This window comes from Panthera tigris, chromosome C1 (genome assembly GCF_018350195.1).
Source record: "Panthera tigris isolate Pti1 chromosome C1, P.tigris_Pti1_mat1.1, whole genome shotgun sequence".
Taxonomy (NCBI): Eukaryota; Metazoa; Chordata; class Mammalia; order Carnivora; family Felidae; genus Panthera; species Panthera tigris.
In genome coordinates, this window is record NC_056667.1 from 98,285,875 (window position 1) to 98,299,164 (window position 13,290).

Below are 13,290 nucleotides of genomic sequence, written 5' to 3' on the forward strand. Positions count from 1 at the left end.
CTACTTTGACTTCCTATTTTCTGAAAGCAATGTCAATTGCTCGTTTTAACTGGAAGGCCCAGTTGCAGCTAGAATTCTCGATATGCAGGTTATCATCAGTTTTATGCAATACTCAACAGCAAAGGTGGTTTAGACAGTTCCCATGGCCTCCAGATTTTAATCCTGGGCAACTTGGAAGCATTTGTCTGGTAGAGGGTAAATTTTCATCCATCCTACTGAATGCAGTCCCAGTGTATCCACCCCATGCGGAAAGCAAATTCATCATTTTGGTCTGTATTCCCTTGATGGAGAACTCCCATGGAAGGAATAGTAGCAACCACAGGCACAACAATATGGACATTTCCATTAAAATTGAGCACTCAAGAATGAATTTGTTGGATTCAGTGAATGTCCTACTATCTAAGCTTAGTGCCTCTTGGGACAGCATGGAAACTTGGGCTCTTAGCAAGCAAAACACTCTACTACCTAAATTCAAACATACTTAATGGCTAATTTCCCTCATATTTCATATCCCTCTTCCACAACCTTCTTAATTTTAGACCTCACTCTATTCATCCTCTTTTGTTTTATTGCTAAGGTTTAAGACATGGGAATGGTCAATTTCTCCACATTAATTTAGATTTATTTTAGTATATGTTTGTCACTGACTCACGGATGGTTTTTGAACGAGAGTTGTTAGTTTGGGAGAGTTGTTAGTTTAGTCAACCGATGGAGACATGTCCTTTTCATTGCCAATTCCATTTTCTTTTTGCTTCTCTTCCCTTGGCCCTCATGCTCCTTCCTCCCAGGAGGAAGGCTTCCTTGTGATCTGGCTATTCCCAACGTATTTGCTGTGTTTCTATCAACTGAATGTTGACAGAGGTAGTTGTACTTTGGCTATCTTTATTAAAGTTTGTTGCTGTGAAATACTAAAAATGAAGGGTTAGCACAGCATGAAGGTTTATGCAAAAGGAAAAATGTTCTTCAGATTTTCAAAAAAGATGGTAATTCTTGGTACATTTAGGTGGGTCTGCAACACTGATTGCCAAGGATCTGAAGCAACACTTGACATATGTGAAGTCTGTTATCTTGCACACCAAATTTCAGTAACCTTCTGGGACATCAGATTACCAATAAAGCAGAAGACATGATACAGTGGTTAGGTGTGCAGCTTTCATAATAATAATGTTAAAAAAAAGGTTATAATGATCAAGTCTATTTGCTTCAAAGCTTTATCTAATTTACCAGATAAAGTTTACCCTTTTTCTTCTCAGATCCCATACAGTATGTATTTGATAGACACCCTATTCTAAACATTATTTTAATTTTTTATTATTTAAAAAACAACAACAACCCAAGATGCTCATTACTCCTGAGTGCTAAAAGAAAGATCCAGGTACTATAAAATTATGGGAGGAAAGGGCTTAAGAAAAAGAAAAATGAGAAAAGAATAGTCCGATGGGGAAAATATGCTCTCAAAATGGAACTCTTTGCTAAGAGCCACAGATGCAATACCTTGAGCCTCAGGAGAGCTTTAATTAGGCCAGCTCTTTCTTCAGCGCATGCTCAGAAGCTCTGGCGCTGACTGTAAATTAGGGCAAGAAAATCCAGCAGGGACCTGGTGGGTTAAGGGGGAAGGGCAGGATCTTAAAGGGGCAACGACTATTTAAAAGAGCAATGCTGGTCAGCCCCACCATTCCTATTATAGGCCCTGCAGCCCACCACTACCAACCTACTCCACCTTCTGTGTTCCCTATCTCAGTTAATAGCATCTCCATTTTTCCAGTCATCAAGGCCAGAACCATAGGAGTCATTCGTGACTTCTCTTTTGCCTGTGCAAAATGCAGTCGCTATCAATTTTTGAAATTTTACTTTAAATTTGACTTGACTTCTCCATCTATATTATTACTATTCTGGTTTAAGCCCTCAGGCCCTCGTTGGGTCTTGCCTGGGCCCTCACAACTGGTGTTACATGCTTTTAATACTTCTACCAAATCATCTGTTAAAAATCACACTACTCCAGCTTAAAACACTTCAGTGGTTCCCATCACTCGTAGGAAAAAGTTCAAGCTGCTTAGCACTGCATACCTGGCCTTTATCAACCCATCAGACCTCATTTCTGACAACCCCCAGGTTGTACTTTCTTTTCTCATAATAGCCAGCTGCTTTTAGCATAAATATCCAATAGAAGAAAAATTAATATATAAACTTTAAGAGAGTAAGATGAAATCACCCTCTTTCTACTCGACACATTATTTAGCTATCATATAAATATTAATTTATTATTTTTTCATTCTCATACAGGGTGATGTCAAAGAAAAACTTCCAAAAGTTAAAAATATAACCCTCTTACCAATAGAGAATGAGCCTGTGTCAAAGATTTTATTTTAATTGGTGAAAGGACCAGTACTATGGTAAAGCTCGTTCTAAGAGCAGTTGAGGAACTTGTAATTCCCAGAAAAAAAAAAAAAGAACATTAAAATAGAATTTCTAAATTTGATATAAAACAAGCTAATGTTTTATAGGATAATTAAATAATGGATTATCTTTTCTATTGAACATAATCATTTACACCTATCCCTAACAAAAATCTACAAATTTACATGTAAACACGTAGTCTCTGGACTCTAATCCATAGTAAATACAAAGTTAAACACAAGTCAGTTCTTTTACAGAATTAAATAATCCTAGGGTGGGCCTGTTAAACAACGCTTCATTACCACATTGAAAGGACACACACGGTTCTCTTCTTGCTTTCTTATTATTTCCAAGTGCAGGATAATTTTTCTTAACAATGGAAGGTTTTTATTAAAATACTTCACATGAATCTTCCCCATCCATGTTTTAGCACCACAGCAGTAACTTCTTGAGTCACCTAAAAAAGTTTTCCAGCATATGTAACATCTTTATGTTCTCCTATGTTTTCTCAGATAAAGCTTTCTTAGAATTATGGCAGAGAAAAAAAATTTCCTTTTACCATTCTAGATTCTCTGGCTGGTCTAATAATTAGAGAGATTAACAGGAGAAAAACATTTAATTTCACACCTACAGGGAATATGAATATGAGATCCAAGGACAAGCGAGGCAACTGGGGCTTATATGCTATCCTGAACTAAGGAATGGGATCGGGGCTGGGGCTTCAAAGGGGTGAAGGGTGATTCATAGGACAATATGAAGAGGAGTTGTTTGGTAATTAGATGTTTGTCCTACATTATAGATAAGTCTTTCAGATAAAAAATTATCTCTTGGGGCACCTGGGTGGCTCAGTCGGTTAAGCACCCGACTTTGGCTCAGGTCATGATCTCACAATCTGTGAGTTTGAGCCCTGTGTAGGTCTCTGTGCTGACAGCACAAAGTCTGGAGCCTGCTTTGAGTTCTGTGTCTCCCACTCTCTGCTGCTTCCCTGCTCATGCTCTCTCTCTCTCTCTCTCTCTCTCTCTCTCAAAAATGAATAAACAGTAAAAAAAAAAAAAAAAAGAAAGAATGAATGAAAAAAACTATCTCTTAGTAACCAGGTCTCCTATCTAAATTCTTTTAGGTAGTTTAAAGGAGGGGAAAATATTTCTTGAGTCTGCTGTGCCTTTATTGCCTTCAGCTAAAATAGTCAACATGCCAAAGTGACACATTTTAGGGAGACTTGTTCTGAACTCCTTCAGAATCTTGTGTAGGTTCCTATGAGTTTGAAAAGAAAATAGGCATGTTAAATAACTATAAACATTATAGAACAGTATGTAGTTATGAGGATGTTAAAAAATGTAAGTGTAACTACCAAATTAATAATAATAATATAATAACGTACTCTGTAGGTCTCTAAAATAGCAAAAACAGAGAAAGGCAGGATGCAAATGGCTTTCAGACTCCAACAGATGGCCAAGAAGAAAAAAAAAAAAAAGAAGATGGTGAACAGAAAACACTAAATGAAATGGTAGAAAAAAATTCCAAATATATCACTCACAATAAATATAAATGGATTTAACTCACATGTTAAAAGACAAAGACTATCAAAGTGGATGGACAAAAAATCCTCCCTCCATAAACATTTCTAAAACATAGTAAAAACAAAAGGATGAAAAGAAAAAGACTACAAGGAAAATAATATTTAAAAACCCTGATGTTGCAATATTAATATCAAACAAAATAAAAATGAAGACAAAAGCATTAAAAAGAGGAAAGAGCTATTTTATCACAAGAGGAATGATTCAATTGGTCCTTTTATGTACCTACAGAAATAAAAAGAGAACTTGATAAAAACTCAAAAACAATAAACATTTTGGAAGATTTTGACATGTTTATTAAAAGTTGATATATCCAGTAGTAATACACATTACTTGAATATAATTAACATGATTGATCTAATATATAGAGAATCTTGCACCCAAGCAAATGGAGACTATTTTCAGTACATTCAGTCCATTTTTCTAAAATGACCACATTCTTGGTCACAAGAAACCTCAAACAATTTCCAAGATTTAATATCATCTTGGTTCACAAAGTATTTAAATTAGTAATCAACAATAAAAGGATGGTTTAAAAATAGCAATAACCTTTACTTGGAAACTAAAAAAAAAGAAAAGAAGGGAGAAAGCATTAACAAATAACTTAGTGGTTTGAAGAGTATATTACAATATCATGGAATATTCAGAACTAAAGACAAGAGAAACCACATCATGACAAAACTTATAGGACAGAGCAAAGAGAAATGCATAGCCTGAAATGTAATTATTCTTTAAAAAGTAAAATTAGGGGAATCTGGGTTTCTCAGTCATTTAAGCCACCTACTCTTGGTTTTGGCTCAGAACATTATCTCATGGTTCAGTTCGTGAGATCGAGCCCCCTGTCAGGCTCTGATTGCACAGGGCTTGCTTGGGATTCTCTCTCTCCCTCTGTCTCAAAATAAATAAATAAACATTAAAAAGAAAAGTAAAATTTAAAGCAAATAAGCTAAACTTTCAAGTCATGTAGCTTAAAAAGAAATACAGAGTAACAAAAGTAAGTAAGGGTGAAAAGAATTCACATAATCCACAAAATAGAAAACAAAGAAACACAGGAAGAAAAACCATAAAATAAAAACTGGTTCTTTAAAAAAAGAATAGAGAAAAAATTAAAAAAAATAAAGAAAGAATAGAGAAACTCCAGCATGATGGATAAGAATGAGCGATAAAAATAAACAATATTAAGAATGAAAAACAGAGCATCAATGCAACTAGAGCATGAGTTTATAAAACCCTATGAGAACAAGATGAACAAGTTAATTACAAAACCAAAAAAAAAAAAAATCTCGATTAAAATAGAAGCATTTTTTAAATAATACAAGTAATTTAAGAACAGAAAGCCATAAAAATATATCTGATATTTCTATGTATCTCTGTAATACAGGGGTTCGCCCCGGCAAGACAAGCCAATCCAGATGGTTTAAAGGAGAGTCATACCAAACATTTCCAACTCATTTTGCTAAGCTGCTATGATCTTAATGCCAAATGCAAACAGGGACAGTAGGAAGAAAAGAAGACTTAGGCCTATCGCACTCTTTTAGATGTGAAAGCTTAGGTAAAACATTAGCTGGTCACCTCTTCTGTTCACAATGTATTGAGGGTCATGGCCTGGACCAGGGAATACTAGGCAGCTGTTAAAACCAACCTCAGGAGATGCAGGAATGAGGGGACTTAAGGTGGGCGACCCCTCTCTCCGCCCTGCCTCTTCTTCCTCCACCTTTCCCGCCTGGCAAGTGCTGCTTATCCTACAAACACCTTGGCATCCATCATCTCCAGTCTCACAGCTTAACCTTGGCTCTTTATTTCCTTTGTACCTCGTGCGTATTTCTATTTGCAAATGAGTCTCCTGGCTTTGCAAGAATGTGTTTACGTGTGACCCCCACAGCGCTAGCGCAGCGTTGGACCAGAAAGAAAGGCCGGCCAGCCCTCTTCTCCGAAGGCTCTGGCACGCCCCCCAGCCCCCCGATTTATACAAAAGGACAAACAATGCCGAGCCGCCACCAGGTCGCCCGGTAATCGCGCCCCCGCCCCAAGCAGGGCCGGGGATCCGACTGGCAGCCGTTTCCGAGTTTCTCCATCGCCGCGGATGTCTCAGCCCGCGCCCACTTCCTCTTCCCTCGCCCCGCGAGCTGCGCGCACGCCAGCCCCTCTCCCACCCAGATCCCCGACGCGCAGCCCCGCGCCCCGCGCCCCGTGCCCGCCCCCTCCCGGCCCCGCCCCGCCCGCGCACGCGCGCCGCCCCCGCGCCGGCTCTGGCTCTGCCCCCGCCCCCGCCCCACCCCTTCTCTCCCCTCCCCGGCCCCCGCTCCCGCTCCCGCTCCGCGCCACCGGGCCGAGCCGGGGCCGCCGGGCCGGGGCCGCCATGGAGGTGGAGGAGGCGTTTCAGGCGGTGGGGGAGATGGGCATCTACCAGATGTACTTGTGCTTCCTGCTGGCCGTGCTGCTGCAGGTGAGTCCCCCTCCACCCCCAGCGCCCCGCTGCCCCGCCTCCCGCGGATCCCCCGAGGGACCCGGCCGGTCGCCCAGGCTCTGCAAACCCCGGGGGGAGGGAGGGGACACGAGCCCCCTGCCCCCGTCCCGCGCGAGGGCCGGCCTGGGCCCCAGCACCAGGTCGCCGTCAGGCCTGGTCTTTGGTGCCCGCCCCAGCCTCAGAGCCTGCCCCCTGGGGCTGTTCCGCCAGGCCCACCCACCTGCCACCTCCAGTGGGAGAGGGAGTGGGGGGGGTGGTACTTTATCCGCCGACGAGCTGGTTAATCGTAGCGGATGCTGGGTTCTGCGGTTACCTGGGACAACGTCGTAAACGCGTGACGGAATTGTTACTCACCTGCGGCTCTGTCACCTTGGAATCTAGAGCACACAGTGAGCCCCGGTCGCCGCTGACGCTGACGAAGGTCCGACCTAGAGCGGCCTCCTTCAGTTCTGGGTGTCCACTTACCATCTTTTCCTGCATTCCAGGAGGCTTTCTGTTCCAGGTGCTTTCCGTGCATGGGGTTTATTTCTCCCCCGTTCAGGTTCTGCTGGGTCATTCTGCCAGAGGCCAGCCTCGGGCTGAGACTACTATAAATTGAATAATGTCATCTACAATGTATAAGATTCAGTTATAAAGTAGAATCATTTCTTTACTGTACAAAATTCTCCCACACTGCTTGCCCACCCCAGCCCAAAAATGTGGGTTTAGTATGCTCAAGGTCGCTATAGATACACTTTGCCAGGCAAGAGTTACTCTTCCTTTGCCAGCCTAAATGGCCCATTTAATGACATCAGTTACCTCTCCCAATATTCTAAAGGCGTTTCATTCACAAATTCTTGATTAGTATCTACTGTGAGCCCTCATTTTACTACTCCTTCATTCAGCACATATTTAATGATGCCTACTATTTGCTTAGCAGGGGCTACCGTGGTGGGCAAATCAAAGCCCCTTTCCCCCCAGAAGACCCCCATTCTAGTGGGGGGGGTGGGTGAGGCAGGCAGACAGTTCAATAAGTACAGTTAGTGTGCGATGATAATTATCCCGAGGAAAGTACAGGGAAGTCGTGAGTATAACCACCAGTTGCTTGAAACTGGCATAAGGCAACTGCTCAACAGGAAGGTAGGGGGTGGGGGAGGGTAAGAGTTGCCTTACTGATTCTGTTTTCCATTAAAATGTTTGCAAGTTCAGTTGTTTTTATCTCCAGCCAGAAGAGCTGTTCAAACGATGGACTGATAGATGATGTCAGTCCTTTTTTTAGCAAAGCAAGTTTTCAGTTCACAAATATTCAGGATTCTGAAGTTCTTTAAGTTCGGTGTTTCAGCTTTAACTGTAATTTTCCTGTGGGGAAAAAGTACTTCCTAAATCACAAAACAGTATTTAATACAGAGAGTATTTCATTGTACCCATGATGCCTGATGTTCATTTAGAATACTTTTTCTTTGAGAAAACTCTTTCCTCTTCTAACCAAGAATTACAGGAATATAATTCCTTTTCTGAACAATCCCGTCCCCCCATGCCTATACTCCACCTGCTGTCATTATCTTGTTACAGGCCTAGCTAGGTGTCTGCCTATTTAGAATAAGTTTGTCTTGAGGGAGTGCAGCACTAAAAAGGCCACTGTTCTGGGGCCCCTAGGTGGCTCAGTCAGTTAAGTGTCCCACTCTTGATTTTGGCTCAGGTCACGATCTCATGGTTCGTGGGTTTGAGCCCTTTGTCAGGCTCTGTGCTGATATGGAGGAATCTGCTTGGGCTTCTCTCTCTCTCTCTCTCTCTCTCTCTCTCTCTCTCTCTCTCTCTTCCTCTCTCTCTGCCCCTCTCCTGCTTGCATGCTCTCTCTCTCTAAATAAATAAATAAAAACTTAAAAAAAAAAAAGGGCCACGGTTCTGGGTTTGAGACCTATTGTTTTTCTCATTTACTTTTCTTTATGGTTGACCCAGTTGGTTTGAGTTTAGTACCAAAGAGCTCTAAGCCTGTGACCATGATTGTTCACTGATCCCTGCCTGACATGTGGTCAGTATTTGCCATTGAAGAACCAGGTCTTATGAGTATTGGGAGTGAGTGACTGTTTATCTTGTAGGTGTGGACTGGGAGGCACCCTGTAGCTGTGTCTGTCCCAACAATGCCTCAGTCCAGGCAGAAGTGAATCCTTCATAGTGGTACATATTCATGAGTATTCAACTGCCCCATTGATATTCATGATAAAGGTGGTCTTGGGGTCACCCAAAGCTATTTTGGATATGAAAGTGGACATCACCAAAGACTTCTCTACCAAGTCACTTGTTGGAGATGGTTTTGGTTTGGGATGGCCTATGGAGTGGGAATACTAGGAGCCCCATTACACAATTATAATATGATGCTTTCATCATCTTGTGAAAGTTGCTTCTTCCAGCAAAGGAAGAAAGTAGGAAGCCCTTTTCAGAGCTGGCTTAAATGGGAAGTTGATGTTTGCTTCAAAAATCAAAGCCCTGGGCACCTGGGTGACTCAGTCAGTTAAGTGTCTGACTCTTGATTTTGGCCCAGGCTCAGGTCAGGATCTCACAGTTCGTGGGTTCGAGCCCCACGTCAGGCTCCACACCAACAGTGCAGAGCCTGCTTGAGATTCTCTCTGTCTCTCTCCCTGCTCCTTCTCTCAAAAATAAACTCAAAAGAAAAAAGAAAAGAAAAGAAACCAGAGCCCTGGGGTGCCAGGCTGTCTCAGTCAGTGGAGTGTATGACTCTTGATCTTGGTGTTGGGAGTTTGAGCCCATGTTGGGTATAGAGATTACTTTAAAAAATCTTAAAGAGCACTGGGTGTTATATAGAAACCAATTTGACAATAAACTTCATATATTGAAAAAAAACAAAACAAAAAAAACCAAAAAAAAAATTAAAAAAATAAATAAAAAATCTTAAAAACAAAACCAAAAACAACAATGACAAAAACCCTCAAAAAAACCAAAGCCCTGGTCTACTGTTGCCCAAGGAACATGCAGACCCACCTGCACAGCAGCGCTAGCAGAGAGAGAGCCCTGTACACAGTAGGCGGGACTCCCAGAGAGAGGGACAGCCAGACAGGGAGCCACTGCTGAAGCAAGAGCCTTTTCTGCATCTGCAGTGTGGCAATGACCGACCCCAGTCGAGAAACACAGAACTAGAAGGGACAGAGATGGCAAATTCAGATCTTTGCATTTTCTTCTATCTGGGTTTTATTATTATTATTATTATTATTATTATTAATGGTTTTAACCCCCCCTTACTTCGAACATCCAAGTTCAAACTAAAAGGACAAAAGCACATCACAAAGCCAACTCGGAAGGTCTTTAGGTTAACCGTTTTTGTGGATTGTGGGTACCATCAGGTAGCGCTCGCAAGTTACCTCAATATCCGCTTGCCTTTAGCAAGGTGACTTCTGGCCACACACTCTGCAAACACAACCTTTAGAATCTCTATAGTGGTCACCTTTCAGGTACATAAAGGATTGATGCAGATTTTGTAGATCTCCCTTCTTATGCTGATGAAAATGCCCCTGACAAGAGTGATAGGCGGTTTGAAAGTAGATAAGCAGAAAGCTAGAGGGAAAGGGATTGCCACAGGTAAAAATCGTTGTCTCATGAACGCGCAGCAATGTTCACAATTCTGTAGTTAGAAAAACTCTTACTGTCCAAATATAGGTACCCTCCCTTGGACAAGAGCTATCTGTGGTATTTAAATGTGGATAATTCTGTGTGCTTTATTTCTGTTTCTATTTTCTGGTAGTGATTCAGAGCCGATGCTGTCATCGTCATTTGTGTTTGCGTACGTGTGTGTTTGTTTGCCAGGCTGTCTGGAGGAAGAAGGTTGGAATACAGTTCTTTGTGTTTTGAGCCCTTTAGACGCAAAGTGAAAATGGAACCCACTTCTTTGTGTTCTAAGCCGTCGACTCCAGCTCCTTCATTTTCCCGGGGATCATGCGTCACAGATTGTAGTGTAATTTGCACAGGATTTAAAACATCCATGAGCCAACGGGAACATGTAACCTGTAACAGGCATTAGTTTCGCCAGCAAAAGTGTGATGTCATTGTGGACCTCAGCTTGAGGTACAGTCTTCCGGTGTTCTGGAGCGCATTATTTTAATGTAAACTCTTAATAACCCCAATCTTATTTATCAGCCCTGGGGTTACCAGTGCCTTCAGATCATTCACGCAATAAACATCCTTTCATGGTGTTTTAGAAAGCAGAATGACTGACCAGGTATTGTGCAGAAGAGGAAACTGTGATAGTCAACACAGGAAAAGATGTTCACCTTCAGTGGTCACCTGGGACGGGCATATTAAAATGACTATGAAATATCATTTCACACTGAATAGATGAGCAGACATTAAATAGTCTAACAGTACAGGTGTGCTGAAAAAGAGGAGCGGGAACTGTGCCGTTCAGAGAATAATTTGGCACGGTCTAGTAAAATTGAAACCCAGCTTTAGATTCCTGGGTGTACGTCCTCCAACGTTTCTTGAACACGTGCATGAAGATATGGCTCAGATGTTTACTGCAGCACTGTTTGTAATAATAAAAATTAGTAACCACCTTAGCGACTCCCAAAAAGGGACCAGGTAATCAAAATGTGGCATAAATTTGATGGGCTGTAACAGGTTGGCGTGAATGAACCAGATCGATAAACAACTACAGGAATGAATTTCTAAAACACGGTGTTACATGAAAAAAATAACAAGTGTGATATATACAATATGACATAAAAGTCTTACTAAAAATTGTAAAAATATCGGGGCTCCTGGGTGACTCAGTCAGTGGGTTGAGCGCCTCACTCTTGATTTTGGCTCAGGTCATGGACCCAGGGTCGTGGGATCGAGCCCTCCGCTTAGTACAGAGCCTGCCTCAGATTCTCAGTCTCTCTCCCTCTGCCCCTTTCCCCTACTTGCATGCACGCTCTCTCTCTCTCTCTCTCTAAAATAAAATCTGAAAAAATTGTCAAAATACAGGAAACTGTACCGTATTTGGTTTATCAGTGTATATGGACAATGTAGCAGTATAAACATATGGGGTAGAAGGCTCCACACCCAATCCATCAGATTGGTTACCTCCAGGGAAGGAAGGAGGGGTGGGGGTGAGGGGGGTACAGAAGAGATTTGCTCTGTATTCATAATACCGTATTTTAAAAATCTGAAGCAAATATAATAAAATGTAGCTTGTTAATTGTGATGGTGGGTTCCTGAACTTTATTTTGTTTTGCTTCTCTGTGTTAAATTAAAAAAAAGAAAACAAAAAAACAAGAGTGTGGCATAGAAAAGATCGGCATACTGAGAAGCAAATGCTACAGTTCACTTCATTAGAGTAACCGTCCACCCTTCTCCTGCCGTCCCTTTAACCAGTTAGCGCTGTCAACTGTGGTCTATGAATTTCACACTTAAGAGAATGAGGTAGAGAGAGTTTTGTTCAGGGTGCGCTCTTGAACTTTGTGTAGAACACTGTCACAGGGAATGTCTCCTACGTGCTTGCATTTGCCTCCCGGTCCTAATCTCCCCAGGAGATTCGTGGAAAGACTTCTTTTGATTGAGGTATCGCTGAGGTGGTTCCGACCCCTCAACCTTAAGCAAGTAATGAAGTTCGTAGGGCAGACATTAGGGAAGACCTCACTGTGTTGGTCGTTGAGACCAGCCCTTGTGCCTCAGGAGAGTCTCACCACCACCAGGGGTTCAGCCGTGATGACAACACCCGGCATGAGAGCCACTCTATCATGACTCCAGAACACGTGAGCATCTACCAGGTTCTCTGTTAGTTTGGGCAAGTTTTACGCCGCCCTTACCCTCAGATTTAGTTGTGTCTGCCCTCAGACGGTGGCCGCGAGTTTGGGTGATAATCCGGGGAACCTTTGTTGGTGGAATATTCCATCACTTTAGGTAAGTGGGGCGCTTCCTAAAGAGACCATGGCTACACTTGCCCCCTAGTACGTCCTCAGGAAAGCTGTTGTCTGTAGACAGACACTGCCCCCTGGCGTAAAGCAGGTGAAGTTGCAAATCAGCCAGACCAGATTTCCATCCGGGGAGGTTATGGAAATACAGGGAGCCTCTGGGAGGTTTAGGGAGCCCCTTTGAGCCTCGGGCATCTGAAGAATTGGGATGTGCCTTAGAAAGCAACTGGCTCAACACCCCCACAGCACTCACATCTCTAGCAGCATGCCTGCTGGGGCCACACACAGCACAGCTACTCACCATGTGCCCTGACAGAGGTCACACACACACACACACACACACACGTCATTAAAAATGTGAAGATAGACAATGTGTGGCAGAGAGAATGCTAGACTCTCTGAATGCCGTGACCCTCTGCTCTGAGATGGCTGAGACAGCTTCAGTAGGGGACCCCTCAGTCGTTTGTGTACTCTGGGAAGCGGCTGGATCACGAAAGTGTAATTCATTTGTTTTGCAAGTTCAGGATTTCTTCAAGTTGCCCAATGCCCAGCAGTTAGTTGGCGTTGTGTCAATTTCACCTTGAGGTTTTCGGAACATGAGCTTGGCCCTTCACCACGGTCAAAGCCTGCCTTATAAGGGAGAGCTGGCCAACCCCAAGATACGCACAACTCAGGAAGCTCATCTCTGACTCCCTTAACCAACCGTTCAGGCAGAAATTAGCATCTGCATTTAGGGGAGTTGTATGAGGCTCAACAAGGAGTATATGGGGATTGTAGCAAAAAGAGAAAACATAGAAAAGAGAAAAGGGAAAGAATCGCCAGAACTTGGACCACTCAGACATGAAACACACTCACATGTTGGTGGATTGTCTTCCAGACTTTTAGTTATACAAACATGTACATTTGCCTTTTTTGCATAAATTTGTATCTTAACCTCAATTTTTGTCTGTCAGCAATATCGTGC

At 42.6% G+C, this 13,290-nt stretch overlaps 1 protein-coding gene across 1 annotated transcript in view; it reads left to right on the plus strand.

Moving 5' to 3' along the window:
- Positions 1–6,279: 6,279 nt before the first annotated feature.
- Positions 6,280–13,290, plus strand: part of SLC22A15 (solute carrier family 22 member 15) — an 80,854-nt gene continuing 73,843 nt past the window's right edge. Inside the window, exon 1 of the mRNA XM_042993809.1 lies at positions 6,280–6,420. Coding sequence (XP_042849743.1) covers positions 6,334–6,420 — 87 coding nt within the window. The 5' untranslated portion in view covers positions 6,280–6,333. The remainder of the gene's footprint in view (positions 6,421–13,290) is intronic.